This window comes from Sardina pilchardus, chromosome 2 (genome assembly GCF_963854185.1).
Source record: "Sardina pilchardus chromosome 2, fSarPil1.1, whole genome shotgun sequence".
Lineage (NCBI taxonomy): Eukaryota > Metazoa > Chordata > Actinopteri > Clupeiformes > Clupeidae > Sardina > Sardina pilchardus.
Genome location: NC_084995.1, coordinates 39,090,662 through 39,107,823, shown reverse-complemented (window position 1 = coordinate 39,107,823; position 17,162 = coordinate 39,090,662). Strand labels below are relative to the sequence as shown.

Genomic DNA, 17,162 nt, shown 5'->3' with positions numbered 1-17,162 from the left:
TTGCTGGGCTCATAATGGAATGGTACAGTATCATTCAATCACACATGCACACAGACAGAATCTCCTTCAGTAGTGTTAAGGGAACTTCATCGCTGTGTGTGGGTGAGCAAAATGTTTTTCTATGTAAGGAGCATGCATCATATTTACATGGGTTTCAAAGCCACATTCAATCAATTAATTGATTGCCATCAGCTGTAGCAGAATGTTATGGAACTTAGCCATGGGAATTTTTAATTACAGCTTTAACTAGTTTTAAACAACCTCAGGAGAAGTAGCTTGCATGTTTCTATTACTTAATACAACATACACATACAAATACAAAGTAAAGCATAGAGTTCCCTTTTAATATTTCTAGCAATTTCTTTGAAATGGGAACTTACAAGAAAATACACAAGTCTGCTCAAATGGCATGCTGATTCTCAACACTGAACATGTCTTCCATTATCTCTGTATAGTACCTACAGTATTGCCCCCTAAACTTACCATCCCTGATTATGTCTAAACTTTACCCTAGTCATTGTAGTAAAAGAGTATTTGACTCATATCTGAGTCATCCAAAATATTAGTGTTTATGTATTTATTAGTATTGCAGTTAAAAAGCAATGCTCTAAAATATTATTTTTACTGTGAATATGATTGCTGTACATCCTTTACAAATGTATAATGCCAGTGGCTGAAATCAATACCATTCTCCATTGCAAATTATATTCCCCTTGGATTTAGAGATTTCATAAATACATTTGTATCAGTCTTGTGTGTGAAGCGCTTTGGATTGCACTCTGTGCACGATGAAATGCGCTATACAAAAAATACTTTACTTTACTTTTGTCCATGGATTTATTTCAGAAGATACGTTTTAAAAGCTGAGATTGTTATCAAATGCTGAAAGGTTTCGTATGAAAAACACATTACCACTTTTAGTCATCATGTTTAGCAAAAAATGACTCATGGACACAGAAAGCTATATAAAAAAAGGCCTATATGGTGAGTCTTTCAAATCACCATTGGGCCATTTTAAGAAACTGAACTTTTAGATTCCATCTCTCCAAGAACATCTGACAAAAAAAACATGCATAATTTCCACTTCGCAAAACAAACTGTATTAACAGATTTCTCTCAGTTGTCTCTAAAGTTACTTTGTAATTCCACTGTTACGCATGTCCAATTGCATACAGGCTAGTTTATGACGTCAATAAATGTCTTTGTTCTTATATTTAAGAATTCTGCTTTAATTATGGCATCTCTGTGTTTCAGGCCCAATCATGTCTGACCTTCTTTTTGCCTCAGATCAAGCGTAGAGTCTATCCACTGCCTGAAGTTCCAGTCTCTTTGTTCTGGCTTTGTCAGATTGATTAAATGTTCAAGAAAGAAGAAATTATTTAAATATTCATACTATATAGGATTGCCAGTAGACTGATCTCTGGTTAATACATCTAGCACACCATCACAGCTCCCTTAAGTCATTCATAATGAGTCATTCATACTGAGCTCTCTTCCTCTCTGCCTCTCTCCACTGCAGTACAAACACAACCAAACCATACTGCTGTTACCAGACGCCAGCACAGGTCATGAGCTGTGCATAGCATATTATATGCTATAGGAACTTCAAAATAAACACATTCCTTTCATTTAAATGGCTAATTTGATTATGACACTAATTTTATCTATTGATGTACAAGAAACGTGAACCTGTATGATCTAGATAGGACTACAGAGCTACAGTGTAGGCTATACAGTGGTAGCAGACCAGCACTCTAGTCTCCAAAGCAAACTGTTAGCTTCAGTACTGAATTATAATATGGACACTGGCCAACATTTTAGAAGTTGCTGGTATTTTGCTTTTCTGCTTTCTTCTAGTTTTTTTCTATATATTTTTCTTTTCTTCCTTTTCTTGTTATTACTTAGTATTATTAACCTGAGGCTGTTAATTTAATCACAGTTTCAATTAGTCTGTCCAACTTTGTGATGTCCCTCAGGACATTTTGTATATGTTGATGCACCAGTGGCTTATTTAAATAGGCTACATTATTTTTCTTACACGGACAAATCAATTTAGTAACCATGTCCCTCACATGATTTCTCTTGAACCAAGTTAAATAATTTAAATGCAGATGATATCCAGATACAGGGTTTGTGTGTGTGTGTGTGTGTGTGTGTGTGTGTGTGTGTGTGTGTGTGTGTGTGTGTGTGTGTGTGTGTGTGTGTGTGTGTGTGTGTGTGTGTGTGTGTGTGTTAAGCAAATTAACATGAATTAAGTATGAAAAAGAGTATAAAAAGAGAATGACTGTGCATATACACTACCATTCAAAAGTTTGGAGTTTTGAAATGTCCTTGCTTTCATCATTAATTTTATAAATGACTGTTAGAAAGAAATAGCTGGTTTACTGTAACACAACGTAAATATACAGATTATCAGCAACCATTCACCCAATGTTCCACGGCACATTCTATTTACTAATCTGATATCATTTCAAAAGGCTAACTGAGAATACATTGGAGAGCCCTTTTGATATAACACATAATAATAATAGGCTATAAAAACTGCTGCCCTGATTAAAAAAAAAAAAAAAAAAACAGTGCAACTGATCTCAGCTGGTATTCTGTCTATAATAGAGTGAAATGGAAAAGTGACCCCAAACTTTTGAATGGCAGTGTATATAATATTAATAAAAATTTTAAAAAGTAACTGACGGTTCTGTTCAAATGTATATTGATTGCATGACAAGTAGCATGCAATATTTTCAAGGTTACTGCTATTGTGCATTTGCAAATGCATTGTGGGAGAAAAAAACTCTTCAAGGACAGTGTGACCCATACAATATGAAGGGCACCTATTCGTTGGTCAATGATTTAGTGGTTTGCATGTTGAGAAGGAGAGTAACCTTCATACATTATGGATATATACCGATAGCCACAATGGCTTAACATGTCAGAAAATTGTTCCTTATATGTGTAGAAAGGGTTTCATTATCTTGGTAATCAGAAGAGCATCAGAAGAGCATCAATTTACAGTACACAAATGTCTTGTCAATTCTCAGAAATACACTTGAAAGGCACTATAATGCAGGCATGGTTGTTTTTTTCCATCCTCATATGGAAATGTGTGGGCTTTGAAAACCCCCATATTAAGAGATCATATTAAGCGGAGTTTGAGTGTATGTCTTGCATGTCATTTTTATCAATGGTTCAGTGCTTTCACTGCCGGAACATCAATCAATTAATCTAAATGGCTCTGATGTAGGCCTATTGTAATAAGACAATATCAATCACTCAAAATACTTCCTAAGTATAAGATATAAGTATAAGTGGCATACGATTGTAGCCATAAATCAATGATTTCCCCTTATCCAGTGTGTTGTTATCATTGAGCCTCTGGTCTAGCGGTTTTGTGTATGGCTGCCTGAAAGAGAAACTATAAGAAATAATTTGATCAATGTCATCAACGAGTGTTTTGACCAAGCGTATATACGTTTCCTGTTCAAGGCAGCATCCAGGGCAAAGAAGGACATGCCTAAAGAACAAAATCCTCAGTGCAAAGAACAACCCTCAAGAGGTCATAAGGTCAATCTTCCAGCAGAGGTTTACGCTCATTATACACACATGTGGACTCGCAGACACACGCACACTCAGACACACACACATGGACACACACATGCTCTCTCTAACACACACACACACACACACACACACACACGCACACACATACACACGCACACACATACTAAGGTCTTGCTAAGTCTAAATGAAACTGAATTTTTAGCCTTATCGTACCGTGCTATAAAATATGGCTTAACTATATGGCTTCAATCCAAAATGTTATCTCCATGATACAGCGGAGAGTGCATTAGCACCAAGTTACATGCAGCGATCATTGCCTGCCTCGGGCCTAAATCCTGTTTTCACTGACACACCAACGCAAGTGAGCTGTTTGTGGATACATACAGTATATTATAGCCTACACCAGATTCAGCAAGTCGACATCTGCAGCATGTCTGCAGGGTATAGGCGCACACACGCACTGGACTTCTAAGGCAGATCAGAGGCTGGTGAGGATCTGTCGTTTTTTTTGCTTCTCAAGATTAGTAGGGCTACCCTTCTGATGGGGCTGATTAATTGTCTTTTTGTAAACGTATCATGTATTAGCGCAGTGTCGTGTCAGTAGGCTGTGCTGACTTTTGTTAACTGCATCACTTGTACAAAAAAAAAAAAAAACTGCACTTGGGTATGATTGTATAAGCCCTTACAACATACAGTACTGTATGCATATAACCTCACTGCATTGCACATATTTTTTTTTTAAATCTGTCAACTGTCATTATGAACAAGAACAAAGTTACAAACAAAGAAGACACAAGAAAATGCAACAATACAACAATGAAAATACAAGAAAACAGGCAAACAATACAACAAAGAGAAGCTAGATGTACAGGGTTATGTGTTGTGTGTGGAGGAGAAGTGATCGTTAAACACAAGGGTCTTGAGATGTGCTTTGAAGACAAGAAGAGAAGGACAGTCACAAAGAGGTTGGGGGAGGGAGGGAGTTCCAGAGTTTTTTTGGCCATGGCACTGAAGGAGCTGCCACCCAGGGTGGAGAGTCTGGTGCAGGGGATAGACAGAAGGTCATAGTCAGAGCAGATAGGAGTGAGTGGGAAGGGGTGTAAGGGGTCAAGAGGTCGTTGATGTTGTGGGGGGGGGGGGGGGGGGCGAAACTGGTAGCCAGTGGAGTTGATGGAGAATGGGGGGTGCCAGTGGAGTTGATGGAGAATGGGGGGTGATGTGTGCAGATCGTTTGGTATGGGTGAGGAGCCTGGCTGCAGAGTTTTGAATGTATTGCAATCAGGAGACCAAGGGAAGGTGAGTTGCAGTAATGTAGTCAGGACAATGAAAGAGTGAACCAAAGTCTGCGCATCATTAACAGAGAGCAAGGGACGCAGGTGAAAGAAGGCAGTTTTGGTGAATGTTTTGGTATGAGGATCGAGGCTAAGGTTGGAGTCAAGGTGTATGCCAATGTTTGTCAACAGGCTCAGAATGAACAGGTAAACCATCAATGTTGAGAGTGAGACAGTGAGATTTGGATAGCATGCTTTAGGGCCAATCAGCAGAGTTTCGGTTTTGTTTGCGTTGAGTTTGAAAAAGTTGTTTTGCATCCGTGATTTTTGATCAGAGAGGCAGTCAGTGAGGGCGATAGGGAGAGGGAGTGCGATAAAAGAAGTGGCGCGAAAGTTGGGGCTTGTTACAGTTTGGCATTAGTAATGATATGCCCACATGTGTCTTTAATGTCTCATGATTATTCATGATAACTGAACTACCTCAATGTTCAATTGTCATTATGTCACAAGGTGTGATGCTCCCATCAGAGTTGCTTTTGTTTGTGTTTTTCACAAAATGTATTTGATTTCATTACTCTTGTCAACAGTTTATTTCTGAGATGTGCAAAAAACTTACTTGCTTATTCATCCCCACACATATTTCCCTCTGGCCACTGTTTTTCTTTACGAGAGACTATAAAAATATTCCATTGAAAATGTTGCCTTTGCATAATTCATATATTTGATTTATAGCCCAATGAGGATTAATTACAACAAATAGTCGACTGAAGCTGAAATACATTAATTTCTGACAAAATACCTTGTACTAATATAATTTACATTTTGCTTTTATGCATATTCGTTTACCACATTTGTCTAATGGGTATCTAACCAACACAACAACTCTGTGAACACACACCAGTTCCTGTTTTCAGGACACATGGTGCACTCTATACACCATAGAGAAAAAGGCTGTTTACTGACCTCTTGAACACAAACCTAACAGAGTAAAGGACTTTCATTTCAATTCTGAGGTTAGGGTTGGCCCTGCAAGACCATCTTCAGTCGATGATCTGTGTTGTACATTTCCTCATGTCTGTGCTGGAAAGGGAGTTTCCCCATGGCTGATGGGGAATGATCTTGATCTGTCAGTGCAAAAACCTCAGATCTTCAAAATAGTACAAATTGAGTTATGACATTTCTCACGTAGATATTTTTTTTATCAAGAGGGCAATTCATTTATGTTCTGTTCTATTGAGAGGAAAACATTTCCTTCATGTTTGAATGAATCTAAACAGTAAGAAACTAACATCCTGCCTGAGAGCCATAATCAAAAGTAGCCTCTGTGACCTTCAAATAAGTCGGGTCATGTTAATCTCCCAAATGGTAATCTTATCATTACAGCAAAAACAATAGTCCACACCCGGGGTCAGGAAACAAGTGGAGCAGTGGGCAGTGATACCCATCCAGCACAGCACGGGAATGGGAGTGGCCGAGCAGGCCATTCAAAACCATCTCAGGTAAGGGGCCCGAGGGAGAGCCAGTGATCATTAAAACCAACAAAAGGTTGTAAGACTCATTTGCATTTGAAACTGACTTTGCATTCTTCACTGACATCAAGAGTATAGAGGTGCCTCAAAACAGTAGCAGCTTGAATAATGCCTCCACAGGGATTATGATACATGTATTTGAAATATGTCTTATAAAAATAGAATATAGTATTTTGTCATTTGTATTTTATTGGATTGAAGAAAATGCCTTTGTATTTTAGGCCTATAGGTGTGTATTTTTGTAGTTGATAAATTCTGCCAAATATGTTTGATTTGGTAATCAGTTCAGCGTTGTTGAGATCAGAATATAGAGATTCAGGAAGATGATTCAGTGCAAGGTCATTCCTGTGTAGGGTGCACACAACAACCTCAAGTTTCCTGAGAACTTAAATAATCAGTTTCCTGAGAACTTGAATCATCCAATCTGAACACATTTAACCGGTCATGTGGTTGCCCTGCAGCAATGATGTCATGTTTCAGGGCAACCATATCTCAACCCAGGGGCGGCTTTAGCAACTTGGAGGCCCCTGGGCAAAGGACAGCTTGGACTAGGCCTTCTCATAGCTGAGTAGCCTGATGGAAAGTAGGCCCTAGAGTATGTCTAGCCGTAGCCTACTCCTGCAGGTGCCATTGATTCTTTGAGCGGAAGACTTTTGTTAGTTTAGGTCATGTCTCTTTAAACAATTCATCCTCATTTTTTCTCTTCCTTTTTTCACTGCTGCTTAGAAAACATTTCATGGCTTGACTTTGCACACACACACACACACACACACACACACACACACACACACACACACACACACACACACACCTCACCACCGCAACCACAACCATTCAGACCTGTTGTAACAGAAAGGGTAGCTATGTTGACAGAAAACAGGTGCAGTCTTTTGATTAAAGATTATTTCAGGATGAATCATTAGGCTGATACATTAAAACAATTGAATTTTTAGCATGGATTATTATTTTGCAATGACAATTTAAAAAAAAAAGAAAGAAAAGGAATACGACGAGGCCCCCTGGTGGCTTAGGCCCTAGGCAATTGCCTATTATGTGTCAACCATGATGTCATATTTATGCCCCTTGTCAACATAACAGCATTTAGTGCTTACATTGTAAAACCCAACTAAAAGGGACATGATCCTTCCTGATCAACAGCGTTGCACAGTGCAGTATCAAGCAATCTGGGCACTGACAATGACCAGGGACTGGTCTCCACTTTGTACCACTTGACAAGTTCAGTTGTGACTATTTGAGTGCAGCTCTGATAGCCTACTGTATTTAGGCTATGAGATGTACCAGGCAGGTCAGCATTGTTGATCTGTAAGCAGAGAAAAGAAAGCTGTTGCTATCAAACAGTGTGCAAAGTGATTTCATGCTCTCTTTCTTTTTAAAATACAAAAATAGGCCTACTTTATTGTATTAGTTTGATACATGGCACACCTGTATGTAGTTTATTTGGACACAGTTAAAATTAGGGTATTAGATATTTTATTGTAAAATACATTGTATTTTTGGCCATCCTTGCACCTCCACATCCGTAGTATGTTCCACACATTACAGTACGTTAGCGGCTAGCCTACTGTTGAAATATTGATCGCAGCATCAGGCCCAGGAAATTTTATCTTTTTATTACACAACAAAATAACTTTGATTTTGTTTTTTGTCACACAATATGTGTTGAAAATAGCAAAACTTACGTTGTTGTTTTTTTCAACACATCTCTGTGTCCAGATAGGGACAACACAGTTTGTGTTGTTTCCAACACATTCATTTTAAGAGTGCAAACTGGAGTTGGAGTTGGGAGTTGGAGTTTAAAAACTGTGTTAAACTCCAAACTAGCGACAGAGCGGTTGCCCCCATGGGTATAAGGTCTGCTGCCATGTTTGGTCTGGACAGATACTGCATACCGCATACAGTACTACAATACCAGGTGTCTGTGCATGGTATTGGTATTGACAGATTCTGGATAGGCAATCCTTTCTCTTGTAATCCATACATTCTCGTGGTTGTTGTTTACTGTTCTGAATGCACTCTACTTTCTTATTTCTTTACATGTACTTTCTTATTTTATTTTTTTTCATTTTGCTTCAGAGTGAAGCTATTCAAGCTGTTTATTTCATTCAATTCAGAGTGACGCAATTCAAAAATATATGTGTGATTTTAATTCCTCAGGAGAGAAGGGTCATTATCTGTCTTCATTGTGTGGAATGGCAGCAATCTTGTGTGTATTCCAGCTGTCAGGAAAGACTGACCGCCCGTCAAAGAGAGCTTCTCCTGGTCTCTATTTAGTTCTGCTCCAATAGCTTTACCTTTCCACACTCAGTCGATACCTAATCTTCATAGCCATGGAGGATGTGAGAATACAGTGTGTGTAAGTATCCAGAGTTTGAATGACTTGTATTGATCGATGGCGCCCCTCCTCTTTTTAAATCAATTTACAGCCGGAAGCAAATCCTGGGCATCGTGCCAGGTGGACTAGAACGACCTAGTACCATTTGGACTCATGGAAGACACTACAACCACTCAGATACTCCATCCACTCCAGGGGTAGTATGCACAGTAGGCATTATGTACAAACTCAGATCTATGAGTGCTGATAACTTCAGCACTTCATGTATTATGTGAAGTATTTTAATACGTAAAAAAAGAGATGAAACGTAAAATTGAGTGTGTGATGTATCTTTAGATTCTAGAATTCAGTTACCGACATGTTGTCAGTAAGTATCTCATTGTCCTAAAGTTGAGGCAAAGACATAGCTTGTGGCAATGCTAACAGTTCAGTTGGATACAAGTAATTCATTTACAGTTGTAATGATCTTAATTCATAACATTTCAAAGTGGACCTCAGTTACAACACAGAGTAAAGTTCACTCTCTTGTTTTATCTTACAATTTCATTGTGTACAATATTTATCGGTCGGCCATGTTTAAGAGCTATTGATCTCTGATCTTAGAAACATTAATGAATATCTTCTTGACTCTCTGTCTGAGGCAATCTCCAACACATTAGAGGAGGAGAGCATCATTCAAATGTGAAGCATGACATTTCTATCTCGCCAAAGCTAGTTTTCATGATTTCAAGTGTGGTTCTTGTGAAGAATGTGATTTTAACGCCAATACGATGTTGGACCTGCATGTAAACTTTAACAGTCTATTAATGGGGAGCGTCAGAGGTCCCCAAGGTGTGGGATCACTGGAAATGAGTGTTAGAGCGAAGGACTGAAATTGGTGCTTTTGGGTGCATCTCATCTTGTTAGGTGACAAATTACAAGTGTATGGTTATGCATACAATCTAGACGCATGGTTGAATATTATTCAAGACTGAGTTGCAGCACATCCTATCAATGATTCATCTGTGAATAGGACACACACACACACACATACACACACACACACACACACACACACACACACACACACACAAACACACACCATATCAGTGTGATCAGCTCTGTGAAGCACTTTTCCACATTTTATGTCCGTTTTACAACTTAATCACTTGTTCGGTCTGCCTGATCTGCCTGACAGACTAGAGCTGACCAGAGTCAGCTGAGCACTCAGTATCAGGGACCATGGGGAGAGGAGCAAAACATACATTACTTCTGTTGTGTTTAATCATTTCAGAAGTCCTCTGTAAGGTAAGAGTTATAAGTTGTGTTAGTTCAGTTCTATTTAAATACAATGGAAAAGGTTTGAATTGGGAAGTGAAGTCCTAGTAATGTTGTTGCTGCATATTTAAATTGGTTGTAAATAAACATCTGCCTTTACCCTTCTGTCATCAGCCTACACCATCAGTGATAGGTGAGAACTCTTTTAGTACAACTATGTAAACAGACAAGCTGATGAACTGAAAACAATGTTGCCCTGTTGTAATCTTATTTTTTTTTTCCAACAACATTTCCCAGAGCTGGATGTGGATGATGGAAAAGATATTTTCGAAATCAATGAAGGTAAGGAACAAGATTCACCTTCACATTGGTTATCTATTCTCACACTCTTAGTGTCCCTATGTGTAACTAACTTGTGGTATGTTGCACAGATGCAGGCTTAGATCTCTTGGAGGGAGACATTTGGATGGAGGAGGTAAGCAGTGTTGCGTGTTAACATTGTACATAACTAAGTCAATGTAAAACAGTGTTACCATTTAGAACTGGCAACTTGAACTTGTTTTTGGCAGACTACACCTATCCCAATGCATTTAAACTACAGTAGTTGCTATCATATTGTGGTAGTTATAGTTACTGTATCATTATCCATATAGACTGCACAAATTTATTTACTGTGAGACATGTTCATGTGGTTTATTTTATGCTACGGGTGACTTGTAGACCGAGGAGAGGAATTCCATAATAGGAGACATATATAGATGGCCAAGGACTGTTCCCTACGTCTTTGAAGATGACCTGGGTGAGTGTGAATAACAATGCGCCATTTTGTATCATGCATAACACTTGTATGAATCATACTATAGAATGCCATACATTAATGTGTTACACCAAAAGAAGTGATAGCAGTAATTGAGGAGAGCACTCATGTTCGATGACTTGAGAAAGTTGTGTGCTGTAAAAGTATTATCCACCATGCCCGTATCATATCAGCAATTTACTGTGGACACTACATAATTAACTCTAAAGTGAACCGTGTTGCCTGCACGTGTGTGATACAACTTCAAAACAGTCACAGACATGGACTCAAAGGTCACCAGATTGTTCCTGAGATGGGGATTTTACGGACTTCAATCCCCTCACCTATGTTTTAATGGCACTGGATGATTTCAGGTGTTCAGGTGTGCAACTGATCTTTCTCTTCAATAGAGGTCAATGCCAAAGGTGTGATCCTGAAAGCTTTTGAACAGTACAGGCTGAAGACGTGCATTGACTTCCGACAGTGGTCAGGAGAGGACAACTACATCTCGGTTTTTAAAGGGGGCGGGTAAGCAAGCGGGCCTTTTGACAAGTCTTTAAAACACTAAATAAGCAGCTTCATTATAGTACAGAGAGACCTGAACAGAGGTCTTCAGTGAAAGAGTCCTCACTGAATGATTGGTAGAGAAATCAGGAGGAATGAAGGATTCAGTTGATCATATGATGCCAATGTGTATCACACAGCAATTGTGCAGACAAGTAGCCATGCAGCATAGAGGTTACATGACAGAATGAAATGTCACTGAGAACCACTCTAGTCTAGAGAGAAGGCCTCTGTCAGACCATGATCTTCTCTCTCTCTCTCTCCACAGATGCTTCTCCTCGGTGGGGAACCGTCATGTAGGGAAGCAGAGACTGTCCATTGGGAGCGGCTGCGACCGCATCGCCACCATCGAGCACGAGTTCCTCCACGCTCTGGGCTTCTGGCACGAGCAGTCCCGCCCTGACCGCGACGACTATGTTACCATCAGGTGGGATCGCATCACAGAGGGTAAGATTAAGGGCACGGGCACCCCAATGTGTCAAACAATACTAGTCCTCCAGAGACCTTGTGCAAGACACATGCCTAGTGAGATGTGTCAGGTGTTGACCATGTAGAGTGGACCATGAACACTCTAAGGGCAAATTAGAAAAAGACAAATTTGAGTGCTTATGCAAGAGTGAACATTATCAATATGTCCCCAGGGATACCTACATTGTTATAGTTTATTGTCCATTTCATTGTTTCACCACAACATTCCAACAAAAAACGTTTTAAAGTCTTGCAATGCGGCTTGCAGGACGGGAGAACAATTTCAACGTGTACAATGACACCACCTCCAGTGCTCTTAATGTGCCCTACGATTACGGCTCCATGATGCACTACAGCAAGAACGCCTTCAGGAACGGCACGGAACCAACCATCGTCACCAAGATCCCTGCCTTCAGCGACGTCATAGGCCAGCGCATGGAGTTCAGCGACAACGACCTTCTCAAGCTGAGGACACTGTATAATTGCTGTAAGGATCATTTGGGGGGAAAAAAACAAGATAATCAAAGACATTGATAACCACTGATGCACCAATGATGACTTCTTGAAGTTAATATTTAACACAGACAATATGTAAATGTGCAGTTTTTGCTACATTAGAGCAAAGATTGTAGATTCATGTACAAGCTCCATTACAACCTCAAATTTAACGTCTTTCAAAAAGAAATGTCTCTGCTTGAAATGTGATTATTAGGCATGAAAGACAGGACAGAGCGTTTGCTCCAATATCTAAGAGATAATGCAGTAATGCATTGTAAGGCTGTTGGATGCAGGCTGAGAAATTCCACTCTATCACATGTAGAACCCATACACAGCCTGTAATGAGGTTATGATAGATCAAACGTCAGGGTCAGGCAGTTGAAGGTCCAGGATTTATGGCTGTCTAAAGTCTGTGTGTGAGTGGATGTGCGTGTGTGTGTGTGTGTGTGTGTGTGTGTGTGTGTGTGTATGTGTGTGTGTGTGTGTGTGTGTGTGTGTATGTGTGTGTGTGCAAAAGCTAACAATACTTTTAACTTTTAACAAGCTCGCGCCTCCACGTTCCTTGACACCTGTGACTTTGAGCGTGAGAATATCTGCGGCATGATCCAGGGTCCAGGTGACCAGGCCGACTGGACCCGCGTCGCCACAGCCCCTGGTGGACCGGCCACTGACTACACCAACATGGGCCAGTGTGCAGGTAACCTGAGGAACACCGCAAGTGTGTGTGTGTGTGCCACAAACCATAAACCAGTGTGAACACTCTGGACACTTTTCATAGTACACAGATTTATGGTTTTGTTATGCCTCAAATTATGCAGTGCTGACTGCCTCAACATGAGAGTTCACTGAAAAATAACCCCAATAGGAACAGGCAGGCAGCTGTAGGTTGAAAACGATCAGTGATAGAATAACCTCCCTGTCCTTCAATTGCGTGAAATTTGAACAACCTCTCTTTCGTGTCAAGGCAAAGGATACTTCATGCACTTCAGCACTGCATCGGGAAAGCAGGGTGACAAGGCCTTTCTGGAGAGTCGACTGCTCTACCCAAAGAGAGACTTCCAGTGTCTGCAGTTCTTCCTCTACAATAGTGGACATGCCAGTGACGAGCTGAGCATCTGGGTGCGGGAGTACGACGTGTCAAACCCCAACGGAATTCTGCGTCTGATTGAGAAAGTCGCAGGTGAGATAACTGGGCAGTACTTCTACAGTAGCTATAGCACGGCATTCCTGTGTTGTTCATGATACTGCTTCCTAGTGCACACATAACTACATAACTACAGATATGTACTAAGTCTGTGTACCCAACATTAGTACTACTGTAAGTACTACTAATACTATCGATTTGATTTAATGACCACACAGCCAGGCTGGTGGAATTTGTTTTCAGTACAGCTCTTGGTGCAGGTTTCAACATTACATTAAACATATAGTATAACATACATGCAGACAAACACATTCATGCATTCATACATGAGGGTCATACTTCAGCGTTTAGAGTTCTATGACTATGACTATTAACTGAGATGTATCAGTGACTGCAGCAGTGGTGTTGTCTGTTTTTGTGAAAAGGGCCTCCTGAGGCGATATGGCAGGTACATCATGTGAAACTGGACGTCACTAAAAAGTTCCGAGTGGTCTTCGCCGGCACCAAAGGCAGTGGCACGTCCGCTGGAGGCCTCTCCCTGGACGACATCAACCTCTCGGAGACCAAGTGCCCCGATCATGTGTGGCGCATCAAGGACTTCGACAAGGTCATGACGGACACCCCGCACGGCTCTGCCATCTACAGCCCCCGCTTCACCTCCAAAGAGGGCTACACCTTCCAGATGGGTCTTTACCCCAGTGGCAAGGAGGGCTATCCGGGGGAGCTGGGGGGCTACGCCCACCTGACGTCTGGAGACGGCGCCGCAGACGCCAACCTCAAGTGGCCCTGCCCCTGGAAACAGATGACCATGATGCTGATGGACCAGCACGCCGACATCCGACAACGCATGTCCAACCAGAGGAGTGTCACTGCTGATCCCAACGCCACTCTCGCAGGTGAGGCCAGATGCTCTGTTGGGTGATAAGTGCAGACATCTCGACTGAGTGAACCCCGCCTGACCTGCCGGTGAATTTGGATTTCGCACCGGCAGCTCAGGCTGGAAATCTGCACATCTATCTCCTCTGTTCCCTGCCAGAACCTTTGGCTCCAATCACAAACTAGCTTATCCAAAAGATAACCGGATCGTTGGTCTGATTGGTCGAAGGATTATCCAAGCATACGGAGTCCTGATTTGAATGATGGCAATAGAGTTAGATAGTCCCGCCCCTCCTGCGAGAGAGCACGCCTCTCGTGCACTAGAAATAAAGCGCAGACTCCCCATACTAATGTTCCATTCTAAGAGATTGAGCTTAGTATGGTGATAGCCAGACTAGAAGACATCCTCATAACATCTCTGAAACCTTTCTGCCAGGCCTCATACAAAAAAGTGCCGCTTGTGTGGATTGTGCAGGCCCTGGTGGAATTGGAGCTCTAGGATTTGACTTTGGTGCCCCAAGCCCCGACAAAAAAATGCTGTGTTTAAATATAGTTATATCAAAAAAGATTCAGTGAAACTACACCTAGAAACTACTCCTAAAACTGTCATTGAAACGCGTTGGCAAGTAGACATTTTTGATTGAAGGCTTTTTAATATTTATCAGGAGTGCATGCCTCAGTTTTTCAGTTCAGTTCAGTTTCCAAGAATGATAAGCCTGATCATCCCATTCCCATCCCACCTCAGACTCAGGTATGTTTGTGTGGGACGACCCTCGCAAGGTGGGGACCCCGGTGTCAGATGCGGACGGGACCAAGTACTACCGAGGACCAGGATCGGGGACCCCTGTGTACCTGACGCAGGCCAGGGCACGCAGCCGAGACTTCATCAAGGGAGGGGACGCCATCTTCCTCCTCACCATGGAGGGTTAGTGGCCAGTCACTCACACATCTTCATGCATTATCACACGGTGGTAGTTTTCACTTTACATTGATGTCTGTGATAACAGGGGATCTAGAAACATCCCCACTGTCACTCTCTGACTTGGTGATGTTTGAACACAACCTATGGCAATGCAGACGAGTCTTGCAGTGTCTGGGTTAATTTACTGTCTCTTGGAGGTTCCTTGTACCGGTATTGTAGTTGGGATTCCCTTGCCTTCACAGCATAAACAGTTAAGAGGAGATCATAAATAGGGCATTGTTTTCAGCAGGGCTGTTGGGCAATGACTATTTGATTGGTAAATTGGCGTTGACAGCAAAGTAAGTTCTCCAGATGAAAAGAAAGAAAAAAAACATTGCCTAATATCTATGACAAAGTGCTGGAACAACATGTTGATCATAAAGTTCCCCTGTGTTAGCATCTTTACTAATAGTTCTGATCTTGCTCTCTCCTCTAGATGTAGCTCACCTGGTACCTTTAGAGCCATATGTCGACCCTTGTGAACGGCTGACGTGTGAGAATCAAGGAGTCTGCGTGCTGGAGGAGGCTAGGACACCTGTTTGCAGGTAGGTTACCCTTACCATATGTCATAAATAGACCATAATGTACTATAATACATAAACACAAACATATCCAGCTGTTTGAATAGATTCATGCTGAGTGTTCCGATGACCACAAACGTAATTTGTTGTGTAACAGCCTGAAAAGTGAAAAAGGTTTAGAGTGTAGTAATGTTCTCCATTAGATGGGCATGGTTGTGACTAGATGACAAGATTAAATCTCGTCCCTCACTTCCACTCCACTCAGTGCCAAGCTATGGTGACACGTCTGTTTTCTGTCAGGTGTGCCTCCGGTGGTGACTGGTGGTACTACGGAGACAGGTGTGAGCGCAGGGGCTCGAGCCAGGACGAGATGCTGACGGCCGTGTACGCCGGAGTGGGCGTCCTGGCCGGCATGCTGATCGTGACGGTCGTGAGCGTGGTGTGTGTCAAGAAGAGCTACAAGAAGAAGCTGGGGGCGCAGAGGGATAGTAATAATGTGGGTATGGACATGTCTGACAGCAAGGTTGAGCGATTTTAAAGCTCCCAGACCACCACTGAGATCTGTGCTCTGTGGAGCACTGTCGGGGTAATTCAGTGTTACTTATGACGTTCACCAACGGGCATCTCTTAATACAGACATTCAGCGTTTTCAGCTGCTTCGATATTTTCTGTGGCCTGTCTTGAGAGTACACACGCTTTTGAAACAATTAGTTTTTTTTTTTTGTGTGTGTGTGTAAAATCCATTCATATACTTTTTGGGAAATGTATTTGACTCAATTGTCCAGGAATCACATTGTGCATTACTAGGCTATATCCATCATCCATAATAAAAGAACAATTGTAAATATATAACTTATCAACGTTTTTAAAATATGATCATAATTAAAAGTATGACATGAAACCTTTACAAATGTTTCCTTCATCAACTATAACAATTGTTTTAAAATCACTTCTCATCTGGTTACCATCCTATCATGGAACTTCACGGTAGTCTCACATAATCTACAGCATATCATGTCCATTATACTCAACATCCTTGCCATGTCATTGTGACAGGGAAACATCCATAGCAATGGGATGTGTAAAGTAAGTGGGCTTAGTCTGAAACACTTCTGCCCCCTGCTGGATGCTACCTGCATTGACTGTGCTGCAGCTGATAAATAAATCCGAGGCTTCAAGACTCGACTGTCTTTTGTTGATCATTCTTGGAACATGGGGTCTGCATCCATGCCTCTAAATCAGGGGTTCTCAGAGTGGAATCCGCGACCCAGAGCCAAGGGGTCTGCAAAAATAATTTGCTTTAAAACGATAATGTTGTGGTTTCAAAAATGTACTATCTACGGATAACACCCATAAAACAAGCAAG

General features: G+C 41.3%; 1 protein-coding gene across 1 annotated transcript; it reads left to right on the top strand.

Annotated features, from left to right (window-relative positions):
• The first annotated feature begins 9,798 nt into the window (after positions 1-9,798).
• On the top strand, positions 9,799-16,697 carry LOC134073837 (meprin A subunit beta-like). Its single transcript, XM_062530390.1, has 14 exons — positions 9,799-9,998; positions 10,143-10,161; positions 10,266-10,310; positions 10,400-10,443; positions 10,689-10,767; positions 11,175-11,292; positions 11,597-11,775; positions 12,065-12,283; positions 12,839-12,991; positions 13,259-13,474; positions 13,864-14,334; positions 15,060-15,239; positions 15,712-15,820; positions 16,097-16,697. The coding sequence occupies exons 1-14, from the start codon at positions 9,933-9,935 to the stop codon at positions 16,332-16,334; spliced, it is 2,136 nt and encodes a 711-aa protein (XP_062386374.1). The 5' UTR covers positions 9,799-9,932; the 3' UTR covers positions 16,335-16,697.
• Positions 16,698-17,162: the final 465 nt, after the last annotated feature.